The 18,048-nt window shown below is 37.1% G+C and overlaps 1 protein-coding gene across 4 annotated transcripts in view; it reads left to right on the top strand.

Moving 5' to 3' along the window:
* The window catches only part of LOC105837877 (ETS-like protein pointed), a 124,812-nt gene that overhangs the window by 73,062 nt on the left and 33,702 nt on the right, over positions 1-18,048 (top strand). For all 4 annotated transcript variants that reach the window (XM_012683033.3, XM_012683032.3, XM_012683034.3 and 1 more), the window contains one exon: positions 14,519-14,635. In XM_012683033.3, coding sequence (XP_012538487.1) covers positions 14,519-14,635 — 117 coding nt within the window. The remainder of the gene's footprint in view (positions 1-14,518; positions 14,636-18,048) is intronic.

Below are 18,048 nucleotides of genomic sequence, written 5' to 3'. Positions count from 1 at the left end.
TTTCAAAAAATTCCGAGAAGAGGAAACACCCCTAACGGGGGGATGAAATATATTATAATTATAACTTATGGGTGCATTTGACATTCCCTGAAATTTTTTTGCTTTAAATTGTTGCATTCGATGTCAAAATGGGCCCCAAGTAGTTTCAAAAAATTCCGAGGAGAGAAAACACCCCTAACAAGGAAATGAATAATATAATAATTATAACTTATGCGTGCATTTGACATTCCCTGGAATTTTTTTGCTTTAAATTGTTGCATTCGGTGTCAAAATGGGCCCCAAGTAGTTTCAAAAAATTCCGAGGAGAGGAAACACCCTTAACGGGGGGATGAATAATATAATAATTATAACTTATGCGTGCATTTGACATTCCCTGGAATTTTTTTGCTTTAAACTATTGCATTCAATGTTAAAATGAACCCCAAGTAGTTTCAAAAAATTCCGAGGAGAGGAAACACCCCTAACGGAGGAATAAATAATTTAATAATTATAACTTATGGGTGCATTTGACATTCCCTGGAATTTTTTTGCTTTAAATTGTTGCATTCGATGTCAAAATGAGCCCCAAGTAGTTTCAAAAAATTCCGAGGAGAAGAAACACCCCTAACGGGGGATGAATAATATAATAATTATAACTTATGCGTGCATTTGACATTCCCTGGAATTTTTTTGCTTTAAATTGTTGCATTCGATGTCAAAATGGGCCCCAAGTAGTTTCAAAAAATTCTGAGGAGAGGAAACACCTCTAACGGGGGGATGAATAATATAATAATTATAACTTATGCGTGCATTTGACATTCCCTGAAATTTTATCGCTTTAAACTGTTGCATTCCAAGTCAAAATAAGCCCCCAAAAGTTTCAAGAAATTCCGAGGAGAGGAAACACCCCTAACGGGGGATGAATAATATAATAATTATAACTTATGCGTGCATTTGACATTCCCTAGAATTTTTTCTCTTTAAATTGTTGCATTCGACGTCAAAATGAGCCCCAAATAGTTTCAAAAATTCCGAGGAGAGGAAACACCCCTAACGGGGGGATGAATAATATAATAATTATAACTTATGCGTGCATTTGACATTCCCTGGAATTTTTTCGCTTTAAACTGTTGCATTCCAAGTCAAAATAAGCCCCAAAAAGTTTCAAGAAATTCCGAGGAGAGGAAACACCCCTAACAGGGGGATGAATAATATAATAATTATAACTTATGCGTGCATTTGACATTCCCTGAAATTTTTTCGCTTTAAACTGTTGCATTCCAAGTCAAAATAAGCCCCAAAAAGTTTCAAGAAATTCCGAGGAGAGGAAACACCCCTAACGGGGGGATGAATAATATAATAATTATAACTTATGCGTGCATTTGACATTCCCTGGAATTTTTTCTCTTTAAATTGTTGCATTCGACGTCAAAATGAGCCCCAAATAGTTTCAAAAAATTCCGAGGAGAGGAAACACCCCTAACGGGGGGATGAATAATATAATAATTATAACTTATGCGTGCATTTGACATTCCCTGGAATTTTTTCGCGTTAAACTGTTGCATTCCAAGTCAAAATAAGCCCCAAAAGTTTCAAGAAATTCCGAGGAGAGGAAACATCCCTAACAGGGGGATAAATAATATAATAATTATAACTTATGGGTGCATTTGACATTCCCTGGAATTTTTTTGCTTTAAACTGTTGCATTTGATGTCGAAATGAGCCCCAAGTAGTTTCAAAAAATTCCGAGAAGAGGAAACACCCCTAACGGGGGGATGAAATATATTATAATTATAACTTATGGGTGCATTTGACATTCCCTGAAATTTTTTTGCTTTAAATTGTTGCATTCGATGTCAAAATGGGCCCCAAGTAGTTTCAAAAAATTCCGAGGAGAGAAAACACCCCTAACAAGGAAATGAATAATATAATAATTATAACTTATGCGTGCATTTGACATTCCCTGGAATTTTTTTGCTTTAAATTGTTGCATTCGGTGTCAAAATGGGCCCCAAGTAGTTTCAAAAAATTCCGAGGAGAGGAAACACCCTTAACGGGGGGATGAATAATATAATAATTATAACTTATGCGTGCATTTGACATTCCCTGGAATTTTTTTGCTTTAAACTATTGCATTCAATGTTAAAATGAACCCCAAGTAGTTTCAAAAAATTCCGAGGAGAGGAAACACCCCTAACGGAGGAATAAATAATTTAATAATTATAACTTATGGGTGCATTTGACATTCCCTGGAATTTTTTTGCTTTAAATTGTTGCATTCGATGTCAAAATGAGCCCCAAGTAGTTTCAAAAAATTCCGAGGAGAAGAAACACCCCTAACGGGGGGATGAATAATATAATAATTATAACTTATGCGTGCATTTGACATTCCCTGGAATTTTTTTGCTTTAAATTGTTGCATTCGATGTCAAAATGGGCCCCAAGTAGTTTCAAAAAATTCTGAGGAGAGGAAACACCTCTAACGGGGGGATGAATAATATAATAATTATAACTTATGCGTGCATTTGACATTCCCTGGAATTTTTTCTCTTTAAATTGTTGCATTTGATGTCAAAATAAGCCCCAAGTAGTTTCAAAAAATTCCGAGAAGAGGAAACACCCCTAACGGGGGGATAAATAATATAATAATTATAACTTATGGGTGCATTTGACATTCCCTGGAATTTTTTTGCTTTAAATTGTTGCATTCGATGTTAAAATGGGCCCCAAGTAGTTTCAAAAAATTCCGAGGAGAGGAAACACCCCTAACGGGGGGATGAATAATATAATAATTATATCCTATGCGTGCATTTGACATTCCCTGGAATTTTTTTGCTTTAAACTGTTGCATTCCAAGTTAAAATAAGCCCCAAGAAGTTTCAAAAAATTTCGAGGAGAGGAAACAACCCTAACAGGGGGATTAACTTACCCACCACTAATTTTTTGAAGTTATCGAAATTTGTAATGTTATTAAAGAAATAAAAGTTTTTTAAATCTTAAATTGTTATAAAAATTAATATTAACGAATATTAAAGTACGCGTTACTTAATTGAGTAATTAAATAATTTACTTCATTAGTCATAAAGTATATTCAACATTTTATTTGTGAATTAAATTTATATGAAATGACAAAGAAATATTGTTGTTTATGTGCAAAACATATTTTTTTTAATAATATTTTTTTACTCATAAATTTATAAAACTTTGGAAAAAAGTTAGCAAGTTAAAATATATGTATTCTAAAAATATTAAATTAAAGTTAGAAATTATAATTTAAAATTTACAAAGTTAAAAGTGTTATTTCCAAAATATATAAACGAATATGTTATCTTATTTTTAAAAAAATAATCATTTCCTATTAAATTCAATAAAATTAAAATTATTTTGCAGAATACAACACGAATATAAAAACAAATATCCATTTAAAATATAAAATGTTAATTTTTTATTAAAAACATGCATTCAAGCATTATAATTCTTTAATCTGTATTTTTAGTTGAAAATTGAAATCTGTATTTTTTCAATCAACAAAATTTTAACATTTAATTTTTTGTTGTATTTTTATTTTTAATTAAGTATTAACATTTTAATTCTCAGTTTATGAAAAAATATTTTGGCTGTGTAAAGTCAATTTTTTAATCTTTTTATTATAAAATTAATTTTGTTTTACTGTTGATTAAATTTTATAGAATTATTTTTACAATTATGCGTCGATCATAATAATTACGAGAACCGGCGGCGCCCGCGCAATAAACATACCCCGAGAAAGCATTTAGACGCCGCGATCACCTCAGAGTCAGAGCTAAGTTCGAAGAGGAGAGGAGAATAAGGATGAAATGACTCTCTGTCGCCGATCCGGCCGAACGTAGCCGAGCACGCGATGGCTCACGCCGAGCGCAGCCGAGCGTGCGAGACTCACGGATAGACGAAGTGCAATGATGCGTGAGCCGTCGCGCACTCTGCTACGTTCGCGGCCGGTTCGTCTCTTTCTCCTCTGCCCCTTCTAAAGTTCTGACTCCGATCGCCGGCGTTTAATGCTTTTTCGGAATATGTTTATCGTGCGGGCGCCGCCGGCTCTCGCGATTATTACGATCGGCGCATAATTGTAAAAATAAATATGTACAATTTAATCAATTGTATTGTAATAGAAAATTAATTGTATAAGAAAAATAAAAGAATTAAACTTTAAAAGGCTTGAATATTTTTTCATAAACTATAGAATTAAAATGTTAATTCTTAATTAAAAATAAAAATACAATAAGAAATTAGATTTTAAAGATTTTTGGTTAATTTGTGTGTGTGTGTGTGTGTGTGTGTGTAAGAAAATACAGATTTCAATTCTCAACTAAATACAGATTAGAAAATTTTATTATATAAATTTTTAATAAATAAATTTTTTCAATTAAACATTAACATTTTAATTTTTATATTACATTTATCGTAAAGATCGGGAAGTTTGCGCGCAACCTGGGTTCGATTGCGTTCGTACGTTTTTTCCATTTTTTAAAATAAAATCTGCGAGGTCAAATATTTATTAAATTTAAATAAAGCTTATTAAACAAATAACTTTTTTATTTGCTCTAAAAATACATTTTTTTGTATACTTATATATAAAATATATAATTATTCATTATCATATATACATTAACAAGATATCGTATATAATTTTCTTAGAGATTTAGAAATTCTTCATCAAAATAAAAGTATACGCATTACTACCAGTTTGTGGGGCAGAATTTCTAACAAAAATGAAAAAAATTGTTATTTCACTGTTACATTGTAAAATTGTTTGCTTAATACAAAAGATCTACAGTTTGTACTTACGAAATTCGTATCTACAAACTAATAGACAACGAGAACAAACAGTGTCGAATTTTGGAAATTAAATTTTGATGCCTGATTAAAACAAAATTGTGCTACTAAAATTTAGGTTACATTCGCATAAAAAATCAAAATAACAATACAAAGAAATTGTTTTTGCTTCCGATATAAAGTTTAATTCAGACTGATATTAATATGTGTACTTTAATTCTGGAAAAAAAAATTCCAAACCTATATAAAAAATACATACAAAATGCCATTAATTATGTGCACAAATGGTTCTACATTATCGACCCCAATCAAATTTGCGAGGCAGTCCAGTATCCCTTTAAGTTACTGACATAAGATTGTCGCTAACTTTAATTTATCATCGAGATTTATCGTCATTATTTCTGTTTAAATGATTAGTTGAAATGTCTTGTTGATTTCTTCGTTGATTGATCTTTTATACAATACGCAAATATTTTTATAAATTTCTTATGTTTATTTATAGAGTTTATTAAAGTACTCTGTTGTACTGGTAATTGAAATAATTATATCTAATAAATTTACCTTAACAAAAATAACTTGTCAATAAAAATATTGATTTTATTAATATCATATGTTTATTTGTTTAATTATTAAATATTTGAAAAATTTGGTTAAAGATATATTATTTTGAAACTATTTGGGGCTCGTTTTGACTTGGAATGGAACAGTTTAAAGCAAAAAAATTCGAGAGAATGTCAAATGCACGCATGAGTTATAATTATTATATTATTCATCCTCCTGTTAAGGGTGTTTCCTCTCTTCGAAAATTCTTGAAACTTCTTGGGGCTTATTTTAACTTGGAATGCAACAGTTTAAAGCAAAAAAATTCTAGGGAATGTCAAATGCACGCATGAGTTATAATTATTATATTATTCATCCTCCTGTTAAGGGTGTTTCCTCTCTTCGAAAATTCTTGAAACTTCTTGGGGCTTATTTTAACTTGGAATGCAACAGTTTAAAGCAAAAAAATTCTAGGGAATGTCAAATGCACGCATAAGTTATAATTATTATATTATTCATCCCCCTGTTAGGGGTGTTTCCTCTCCTCGAAATTTCTTGAAATTTCTTGGGGCTTATTTTGACTTAAAATGCAACAGTTTAAAGCGAAAAAATTCCAGGGAATGTCAAATGCACGCATAAGTTATAATTATTATATTATTCATCCCCCCGTTAGGGGTGTTTCCTCTCCTCGGAATTTTTTGAAACTATTTGGGGCTCATTTTGACGTCGAATGCAACAATTTAAAGAGAAAAAATTCCAGGGAATGTCAAATGCACGCATAAGTTATAATTATTATATTATTCATCCTCCCGTTAGGGGTGTTTCCTCTCCTCGGAATTTTTTGAAACTACTTGGGGCCCATTTTGACATCGAATGCAACAATTTAAAGCAAAAAAATTCCAGGGAATGTCAAATGCACCCATAAGTTATAATTATAATATATTTCATCCCCCCGTTAGGGGTGTTTCCTCTCCTCGGAATTTTTTGAAACTACTTGGGGCTCATTTCGACATCAAATGCAACAGTTTAAAGCAAAAAAATTCCAGGGAATGTCAAATGCACCTATAAGTTATAATTATTATATTATTTATCCCCCTGTTAGGGGTGTTTCCTCTCCTCGGAATTTCTTGAAACTTTTTGGGGCTTATTTTGACTTGGAATGCAACAGTTTAAAGCGAAAAAATTCCAGGGAATGTCAAATGCACGCATAAGTTATAATTATAATATATTTCATCCCCCCGTTAGGGGTGTTTCCTCTCCTCGGAATTTTTTGAAACTACTTGGGGCTCATTTCGACATCAAATGCAACAGTTTAAAGCAAAAAAATTCCAGGGAATGTCAAATGCACCTATAAGTTATAATTATTATATTATTTATCCCCCCGTTAGGGGTGTTTCCTCTCCTCGGAATTTTTTGAAACTATTTGGGGCTCATTTCGACATCAAATGCATCAGTTTAAAGCGAAAAAATTTCAGGGAATGTCAAATGCACGCTTAAGTTATAATTATTATATTATTCATCCCCCCGTTAGGGGTGTTTCCTCTCCTCGGAATTTTTTGAAACTACTTGGGGCTCATTTCGACATCAAATGCATCAGTTTAAAGCGAAAAAATTCCAGGGAATGTCAAATGCACGCATAAGTTATAATTATTATATTATTCATCCCCCCGTTAGGGGTGTTTCCTCTCCTCGGAATTTTTTGAAACTACTTGGGGCTCATTTCGACATCAAATGCATCAGTTTAAAGCGAAAAAATTCCAGGGAATGTCAAATGCACGCATAAGTTATAATTATTATATTATTCATCCCCCCGTTAGGGGTGTTTCCTCTCTTCGGAATTTTTTGAAACTACTTGGGGCTCATTTCGACATCAAATGCAACAGTTTAAAGCAAAAAAATTCCAGGGAATGTCAAATGCACCCATAAGTTATAATTATTATATTATTCATCCCCCCGTTAGGGGTGTTTCCTCTCCTCGGAATTTTTTGAAACTACTTGGGGCTCATTTCGACATCAAATGCATCAGTTTAAAGCGAAAAAATTCCAGGGAATGTCAAATGCACGCATAAGTTATAATTATTATATTATTCATCCCCCCGTTAGGGGTGTTTCCTCTCTTCGGAATTTTTTGAAACTACTTGGGGCTCATTTCGACATCAAATGCAACAGTTTAAAACAAAAAAATTCCAGGGAATTTCAAATGCACCCATAAGTTATAATTATTATATTATTTATCCCCCTGTTAGGGGTGTTTCCTCTCCTCGGAATTTTTTGAAACTACTTGGGGCTCATTTTGACATCAAATGCAACAGTTTAAAGCAAAAAAATTCCAGGGAATGTCAAATGCACCCATAAGTTATAATTATTATATTATTCATCCCCCCGTTAGGGGTGTTTCCTCTCCTCGGAATTTTTTGAAACTACTTGGGGCTCATTTCGACATCAAATGCAACAGTTTAAAGCAAAAAAATTCCAGGGAATGTCAAATGCACCCATAAGTTATAATTATTATATTATTTATCCCCCTGTTAGGGGTGTTTCCTCTTCTCGGAATTTTTTGAAACTATTTGGGGCTCATTTCGACATCAAATGCAACAGTTTAAAGCAAAAAAATTCCAGGGAATGTCAAATGCACCCATAAGTTATAATTATTATATTATTCATCCCCCTGTTAGGGGTGTTTCCTCTTCTCGAAATTTCTTGAAACTGCTTGGGGCTTATTTTGACATGGAATGCAACAGTTTAAAGCAAAAAAATTTCAGGGAATAAAAAAAATTTTTTTTCGTTGCTTAGCAACGATGCAAACTTCAAGCTCATAAAGGCGACGCAACGCGACGCGCGTGTCCGCTCGCATGTATTTGTCCATAGCAGCGAATGGATGGCTTGACCCGATTATAGCTATATATACATCAAAAAGTCTCGCATCTGGCGAAGATGTGCCGCGAACAACTGCAGAACGTTATCTTGGTTCCGGTTTCAAAATGACGGCTGTTTAGCTCCCTCAAACACTCGTAAAATCTGATGTATAGAGTTCAAAGTGGCGCACTTTCTCTCGCCCGTAGACACGAAAATAGGCCAAACCAAGCGAGGAAGAAGAAGAAGAAAAGCTGCGCCTTTCGATATCGAGACATTAATAAGGCCTTAATAAATTATTATGAGCCTTAGAATGTCGACGGTAAACGTTAAATTAAAAGCGACAATAATTGTCGCACAGCGAACCGGATTCGCCCGGTCGACGTTCGATTCTTTTTGACATTTGAATTCGGTTTTTGATAATTTTACAAAAAAAATGTACACACTTATATTCTCAATTTGATACGGAATGCCGGGTATAACGAATTAGGCCAGCTCACAAATGTTGTAGAACAACTTCTACACAATATTGGCTTCGCATTGCTTTTGCGCCAGTTTCACAACGCAATATTGGTCTTACATTGGTTTTATATTGATTTCACAGCGCAATGGGTTTCTGCATTGGGTTTTATACGACTTTCACACGTAATCGGAATCACATTTGCGTAGTTATTATAGTTCACCGGCGGCTATGTCGGTCACGTTCGACGCGACGCCGCATTCGCGAGGTACCGAGTGGCAACGGGTATGTAACAACGGCCGGCGATTAAGGCGGACGGGATCGGGTGCGGTGTGGTTTTTCCACGGGAAAAAAAAGCAATGATAAAACACCGATATAAATGGATTCACGGAATCTGACGGCGCGCGCGCGCGCGCGGGGAACAGCTAATCAGCCGCGGAACGCGGTAATTGATCCGAGATTCCCGATGCGATCCGATCCGCGCCGGCTGTCCACTTATTTTTATACATATAATACATGTAAATCGTTAGCTAAATCGTTGCGAGAGTATCGGTCACGTCCCCAGGAAGTCACAAAAGCGTGTGTCATTATCAACTTGTCTCGTATCTCTCAAAACACTCTCTCCGCGATAATCGGCATATGACAATGGTGCCGTCACACAGAATAGTTTCTCTCATCTCGGAATTAAAGAAGTAAAAAGAAAAAAAATAGGCCCAAACGCGATAGACCGATAGAATTATCTGCGCATTAGAAAAAGGGTTGTCCCCCGGGGGGAGTCTTTTACAGCATTAGATATCGTTTATATTATTATCTAATCGTATTCTTTTCAGTCTCTTTTTTAGTCTCTTTTTTAGCTCTTGTTTATTTCAAGCAGTATAATCAACGTAATAGTCTTATTACGTCTGTAAAAAACTTGGGAATTTTCTTGCGAATTAAATCTTCAGCATGTAAACATATATAAAGTCAAATTTTATTTCTCTTAATCCTTTGAATTAAATTACTTTCATTTTAACAACATTTGAATTAAAAGTGTTTGAATTTTTCCTTATTTCAACGACGTACGTTGTATTGAAAATTCCGTGTGGGCGTGTGCTCGCGTGCGCGCTGAAAATCGTGCGTGTGGCGACGAGGTCGGGGCATGAATTTTCGAAGAAAAAAAATCGTCAGACAAGATGACTTCCTCGCGAGCGGCCGAATTGTTTTTACCCGGCGGAGCGCGCGAATTAATTGGTATACGGGCACAACGCTGGCAAATTGCGCGGAGATTACTTACGACTAATTATGGAATCCTGCGCCGTGTTATCTCGGCAAAACACGCGGTTTCGCGATAATCGTCGGTTAACAATGACGCTACCACCGCTCGTTACCATCGCGCGCGCTCGCTATCAACTGCCGCATGCAACAAGGGCGCCTTCCTTCTCCCCCGGGTTTCTAGCACCCGGCGATTTATCAGCACTGGCGACCGGCCGTTTTGCGATTGCGATATCCCGTTGGGGGATTACCGTCGCCCAGTCCTGGTACCTTTCCTTGAATTTTTTTTTTTTTTTTTCAGAGGCCCAATGAGCTCTGGTAATCTCGGTTTTGCCTGGCCGCCACCCCGCGCGCATGATAATTCGCGCGGTCACGATAACGTATCCTGATTTACCACATGGCTCACACGTCGAGACACACAGCGCTCCATTTTCCAGTGCGTTCGCCCAGCATTATGAAAGTCAATTCCTCTCGCGTTAAATAGCCAAATCGTAGCTCCGCATTTTTACACGCGGGAAACTTCGATCGAGATATTTCTCTGCCTCTATATCTCTCGCTGTTTGGATCGATAAATACGGCACAAGAATTGCAAAGTTGTTTATTTTTATTAATATTCTCTCTGGCGAATAATATAAAATCGTGAGATACCACGTGAGATACTAACGTCCGAGCTGTCGAATTTCGTCAGTTTTATCTGTCGATGCGTTCGAAATAATTTTTTTAAGAGATTCCTTTTAAGCAGCGATCTCCACGAGCGATCTCTAGCGGTTTCGTAAAACTGTCTCGACTTTTTACTGTAAAAGTCCGTTATTTACAATTGTATAGCATAGTGATCGAGTGATTTGGATCCCGCATGATACGCCTGTCCGACTCGCTCGCGTCGCATTTGCACGCCTTAGGAGGGCATAGAGAATTCTGCTTGTTTCTTATACGGGATGAATGGCCTTAGAGCCTAGTCACTCCGATGCGAGGCGATGCGATTCATGGGATGGATGAAACCGAACGAGCGCGGGAGAGCCACCGACCGAAGCAACAGGTGTATACCACAGAAAGGCGGGCCGGTGGCACGCCGATACTAACACGTGCTTACACTTGCGTCCGTACATATAATAGTTCAGTTTCACTGCGATGTACACAACGGACGTCGCGTCGCGGTCCTCCGGTCGCTAGTTCACCTCGCGACGTCCCGTTTTAAATTCTACTAGGCCTAACGTACGTTGAACCAAGTGAATTTACAATAGAAATTCCAGGTGATTTGGCAATCTGACGTCCTACGTTGTTTCGTAAATTGGTCACAAATCTGACATTTTGTTGGATCGCCTCTTTCCGCCTCGCACATAGATTATTTACGTGTCAATGAGTAAACCAATTTTGATTTTTATAATCAGAATGTAATCGAAGATGAGGTTTTTTTGTTGTTAGGGCAAGCTCTGCTCTTGTCACTTTCATTTCTTCGGTCGCGGACGCATTGTTACGCTATCTGGAGAATAATAATTTTCAACGGCGTGAAATAAGAGCGACAGACGAATTTGGAGACGCGTTCCTCTCGCGCAGTTTGCTCAGAGCAGCTGCCGCAGTTGTTTGGTTGCCGAGTATTCTCGAGGTGTAGAGGAAAGAGGGATAAGCCAGAAGACGTTGGTAGCACGTGCCTCGTGTCGGCTATACTCGTGAAGGTTACACACTCACCCTAGCATATTCCAGATGGACGGGAGAAAAAAAATCTCCTTATAAACAACCGCGGAGCTTGAGTTTGGAGCTGCTTTTATATATCGTAAAATGTTCGCTCGAGTTGGTTATCCTTCCTCAAAATCCATAGAATTAATCTAATTATTAAATTTTTAATGATTATTTTTGTATACTTTTAGCACACATTATTATTTTTTTTATGTAAAATGGTTATTACTGTTAATGTTTTTATGTAAATTATTTTATGTAAAATGGTTATTACTGTTAATGTTTAGTTAATTACTATTTGTATACATACATACATATATATGTATACATATAAGTGAATAATCAATAATTATTATAAAATTAAGATTAGTTGAAACTATTAATTGTGTAATCATTTTACTAAGACTGATCGGTAGGCCAATGAAGAAAAAATAAAATAATAATTAGGCGGAATGTAATTTTAATGCAAATAAATGAAGTGTGCCAAATATTTTAAACAATAGTTTGCTTTTTTATTAATTGAAATAGCAATTGCTGAACTGGTATATAAAATTATGACTGTATACTTTCTAATAAATTTTGTAATAAAAACTATGGACGACACATACACACACACACACACCATAATGTTAATTTTAAGTTTTACATTTTTATTCTTGTACAGGAATTCAGAAGATAAATTTTTTTAATAATCGAAAGCTCGTCGTTTACTTTTCGAAATCCGAAACAATTTTTTTCCTTTCCCGACGAGCAAACTATATTTACAATTACGATTCTTTTTACGGGTTATCTCGTAACAATCTACAGAGCATGTCTAATTAAGCGCATCTAATTAATCCCAAACTGTAAATATACGTATTTTAACTTTAAGGTTATCGGATAAAGAAAATATTTTTATCGTTTCGCATTAATTGCTCGAAGAAGGTATATAACTTGGTCATTGCGCCGATCGCCCGCTAATAACGCAAGCTATGCAAATTTATGTTGAACGTGTCGAGGGTCAAATGCCATATGGGTCGCGGGCCTCGAGTATTTTAAATTTCCATTCGATTAAGTAAAGGATCGCGTTCCATCTAACTCGGCATCGATCGATCCGACCGGTAAGTCAAATCGATTTTATAAAGAAAAGGAAAAAAATGAAGAAGAAGAAGAAAAAAAGGAAAACTCGTTAATCCGCGATACATCAACTCGCAGCACCTGCCAGCGAACGTATCGCGATATCTCGATCTCCCCGTTATATTCAGGCTACAAATGATATACTACGGATACGATCGTTCTGATTTATAACGCAATGTGGCCGTATAATAAAGCTCGCTATGTAGAATCCTACTCGCGAAATCTATGTAATAATCTAGAAAACTAATATTTAAAAACTTAATGTATAAATTTGGATTTTTATATTCCCAAGTTTCAGATTTACTTGTTTTACATTGCATTTTACATTTACATTGCACGTTGTTGTCTCGAATAAATTTTAACATTGAGCTATAATAATTACGATTATCCTAAATTTTTCCAAGTATCGTTTTATTATAAGTTATCACGTTAATCGTTAAAATTTTCTCTATTTTCATAAACTGAGTTTCTTCCTCACAAAAAAAGAAGCTTTCTATGTATATATATGTGAAACAAAAGAAATCTCACGTTATCGTTAATAAAACAATGCTCGGTGTACCCTTTTATTTCTTGACGCGGTTGAATAAACTTTTTTTTTTAAACAATTGATCAGCATGACAAATCGAAATGCATAATCCCGAACGGCGCAATATCGGTTATACGCATTGTCCAAGCGCGAATAGAGTTATCGTTCCTGCGAAACTTCGCCCCTTTGAAATTCCACTCGCGTGGCCGTGGTTGCGCCGTTGGCACGTGAATTTTCAATAGATCGCCTCGCGCCCGGAGACGCGCCGCTCGTCCGTCACGCATTTGATGCCGACGTCGGCGGGACGGACCTATCTTTGGGCTAACGCTATACAACCGGGTAGAATTTCGACGCTCAAAAATATAAGCTCCCGTCATTGAAAGGCTCTCTATCTAACAACACTTTTAATCTTAGCGTCGTGAACGACGCTATATTCGCGAATATTAACGCTCATTCCATCGTTCGATGCAACGTGCAACGTCCTGAACGAGTTGGGACGTTCAACTGAAATTTCCTCACGCGCTACAATCGCTATACTAATGGACGGTGCGTCGCGATATCGTTGTATCTTGCCGCGGTGATCGCGAGAATAGTGCGTAAAGTGCCGTCTCTCGTTCTACGCCGTAGAACAAGCGCAGCGACGACGACGACGACGTCGACGACGGCGATGCACCTGCCCGCTCTTGGCGGCAGTTGCACCCCTCTTTATGACGATGCTATCTAAGATGGCTGTGTATGCCCCCTTCGTTTCGCTTTTGCTTGCCTCCTCGCCGTTGCTCGCTCCGCGCCGCCGCCGGTGCTGGGCTGCATGGTAGCCGTGAGCGCGCGACACCTGACGCACGTACGCGCTCGTAAAACGCGTGCACTCGCGCGCACACGTGCGCCGTATACGCGCGGCTTGCACGCGAGCGCGCGCGCGCACCTCGCCTGTGAGAAGCGGCGTTAACCCACCTTCTCACACACGGAAGGGTGCTATACGCGCAGCTTAGGCTTAAAGCTCCTCTTTTCCTCGTTTTACCTCGGCTGACCGGATCCGCGACGGCGAATCCGTTTCGACGCGCCTCTATTTTGAATTTACCGGCGTGTCGCGCGCTGACGTCGCTGACCACTATGCGTCGAATGTCGCAAACACATTCCGAGAAATTCAGGTGCTTTGCGCAATGCATTTCACTTAATACCTTTTACGAGATTTAAAATAGACCAAAGAAAAAAGATTGTGCGATTATTTGCAGTCGCGAAAAATACTTTCACAAAAATGTGTTTACATTTAATTGTATTTCAATGCCGTCGTCTGTTTTTTTTTCTAGATATACCGGCGCAAGTGCCGCCGTTAACACCTGGGACCAACAAGAAGATGACCGAGGCTCTAGAGGCCTCCTTCGCGTCTTGGGAAAAGGAACGACTCCGCCTGAACATAACTAAAGGTCAGCTTTTGTTCTCATTATACTCTTGATTATGTTTCTTTTGTCATTACTCTTGAGCATAGCCCATATAAGCTTAATTAAAATAATCGTATCACCCTTTCCCCGTAAAATCACGTAATTACAAGGCGTCACGCGGTTATAAAGCGTGCGTTGCGTTGCGAAATAAGTTTCTTCGTCGTTAAAAAAAAATTATGCGTGAGATCTGTAGTCGGACTATCGTTAACTGAAATCCACGTGACGTGTCTCTCTCGAGATTACAATTGTGACCTCAAGTAGATCTCTTGATTCGTTCAAAAGTTGCAACAGCAGTAAATCGTCCTACGAGCGCAAACATATTTACACACATTATTGTCTAATTTTTAGTGGCGGTTTATGCGATTCGGTTTTTACGATCCTCTTACCGCCTCACCGCGCAAGTTGTTAAAAAATCGTTGCGGGTGCACGTAGAACGGGAGAGAAAGAGAAAGAGTACACACACACACACGTACACGCGTATACGTTCGTGTTTGCGTGCGTGCGTGCGTGCGTGCGCGAGAGACACGCGTAGACGCGGGTGCGCGCGATGTGACGCGATGTGCGACGAGGCGGCCGGCGATGTGCAGGAATTGTGAATGTGATGTTGATGGTTCTGATGGGGAGCCGATGCCACACATCCGGTATGCGCATTCAGAGCCACGCGGGTGTGACGTTACTTCCGGTCTACATGCCCCGGGTTCGTACCCTCCAGGCCAGATCACCTACAGTCTGACCTCCGTGAACCGAACGAGCAACCTCCTGCTCCTCTTGCCATTTCACTTCGAGCTTGAGACCGCCGCCGCGTCGGTCCCTGAATCTTTTATTTTCCAGAAAACCACTAAAGCATTATTGATAAAGAAAGAAAGGTCCGACGCTGTTTAAAGATTTAACAGATCTGAAAATAATTAAGCCATTGAAATAATTACGTTACGCTCAAACTAGCCGCTAGAATGTCAAAATGTTTTGAATATCATGCCTGAACATCCCTGATAATTATTTAATGGTCTAATAAAATTATTTTTTCAAATCTGTATTTAAGTTAAATTTTTTAATACTTCAGCAAAACTTTTTTTCCGCGCGTGTATAAAGAAGCGTTAACAAAAATTTATTTGAAATTAATTTCTCTTTGCGAAAAGTGATAATTGTTTTGTTTATAATGAGTTGAAAAAGTGGAAAGTTGGCGTTAGGAATTTTAACGTCGTTTACAGAAATAATTAACGGATTGCTAAAAACTTATCTATCTATGTCTGAAATCTATCAATATGTATTATGTCGTTGGAGGGTTTATGTACGAGAACGCGTATGCTTATACTATAAAGAAGACGCAGGTTGCATTCACAATTACGTTTTGACGCGTCATATCGCATTCGCTATTATGATTTATTCAGAATCTATCTCCCTTTTGAATAACAAATACAATGGTAAAGATGCTTCGACACATATAAGGATACGTCCAATCCCCCATGAGTTTCAATATCTCTCGTGTTTTATAATAGACTCTAATCAAGAGATCGTTAATCTGGAAATCACAGACGAAACGTCGGATTTCAAAGTGGCATCTGCTCGTTATCTGTAAAGAATTAAATTCTCAGACTTGACAAGTTTCTTTTTTTTTCTATCAATTTACATTCTATTTACATTTTCACTATTTACATTCTCCAATAATGTAGCGACAGATGTCGAACACGCACGATTAGCAAATGTCTACGGCGCTAAGCGTGACTTTCAGATTGAATTAGATTTGTCTATAGACTCGATGGAAGTGAAAAGATAGAAGTGGAATATAAAATAATATATTGATAACGAAGAATCTATTATGCATGCAACGGTCGACCAGTAACAGAGAATACGTGTGCAGCGCGCGCGTACGGGCGAGCGTGGAGTTGTGTTCGAATGCGCGAGGCGAGAAAGAGAGTGTAAAGTCTGCTAACAACGCTTACGAGAAATAAGTTGGGCAAATATCGGTACGATCCTCAAACACTGGCGGCCGCTTTGAACGTGCCGTGCCATTGCCGTTAGACACTCTTGTTGCCTCGGTACTCGTTCACTTTTTCTTCCTATATTTATATTCTAGCCTACGCGAAAGACGTCAATTCATCTCGTACTTTATCGATTCCGCGAATAACGTCGCCCATTCCATCGTGCAATTTTATCTATTTTTAAATTTGCATTCCCACCACGCGCTAAAAATCTTACATCTTTATGTAGATGTCGGGAAACCCTTTACCGTTGAATGTTTTTGCTTTATTTGCATTGTACACTCGTGCACACAAACAAATCTTATCCGGAAAAGGGCGGGAGCGATAAAAAAAATTATTTCTATGAAAAAATTAATGATAATAAATAGATAATACAATGGTTATCATTCCTCGAAGCATTTCTGCAGTGTGGCACTATTTTTGTCGTCAAGTCTTTTTTTAACTTCTGCTTCATATTTTTGAAACTATTAAGTTTTTAGAGGTGGTTTAATTTAAGCATTTTTTAAATTTTGTTTTATTTGTAGTCAATACAAAACCGAAGAAAAATCGAAAAATGGAAAATTTTTATTGTAGATCGTCGAACAGGATAAAAACTTGTTGTGAATATCTTCAAAAATATTTGAATCAGTCTAAAAAATTAAAGATTTAATTAAAGATTAAAACTAGATAAATTATCGTGGCAATAGTCCTAAAGGTTTATTATGTCGATGAAAATGTGTTAATAATTTTGCAAATAATTTATAATACATGTTAACATAAAAAACCTTTTATAAATCTGTTAATTTTAATAGCTCTCTCTCTCTCTATCAAGAATTCTTAAAATGTAAAAAAATCAGTTTTTTATTTAAAAAAATACAAAAATTCCTTCTTATTACTATGATATAAAACAATTCCGAAAGAAAGGAAAAATTAGATTTTAAGTTTTAAATTAAAATTAAATTAAATTGTATCTACATACCTAATCGATATTTTTTTGGAACACCCTATATTTCGGTCTATCTTTGGTCGATCTTTACGAGACTAGAGACCTAAGATATTTCGAACATCTTGCTCACGTCGTTAGTGTTAAGGGACGGCTATGGAGATTGTGCGAGCAAAGTTATATACATTAGCGAGTCGCTACGCTGGCAACTCCTGTTTGCATTATGAGCCCAACTGTACTTTTACGCAGCGAGATACCACGAAACAATGCAAGACACGCGTGCAAATATGGGCGCGCACCTCAAATGGGACATTCCGATGTTTCTCGGTATTGCTTCCACCAAAGATGGTCGGCTTGGTTCCCGGCTAACGATCACGCTGTCACAAACGACAACGTATGTCACTGTTTTTTCGATAATTCTCGATTGTCTTAATGACCTCGCTCTCGGATAACCGCGGATAAGTAACAGAAGAAGATTAAAATTTTGGAAAATTATC

The sequence above is a fragment of the Monomorium pharaonis genome, chromosome 3, assembly GCF_013373865.1.
Source record: "Monomorium pharaonis isolate MP-MQ-018 chromosome 3, ASM1337386v2, whole genome shotgun sequence".
NCBI lineage: Eukaryota > Metazoa > Arthropoda > Insecta > Hymenoptera > Formicidae > Monomorium > Monomorium pharaonis.
The sequence above is the reverse complement of the archived record's forward strand: the minus strand, read 5'-3'. Positions and strand labels throughout refer to the sequence as shown.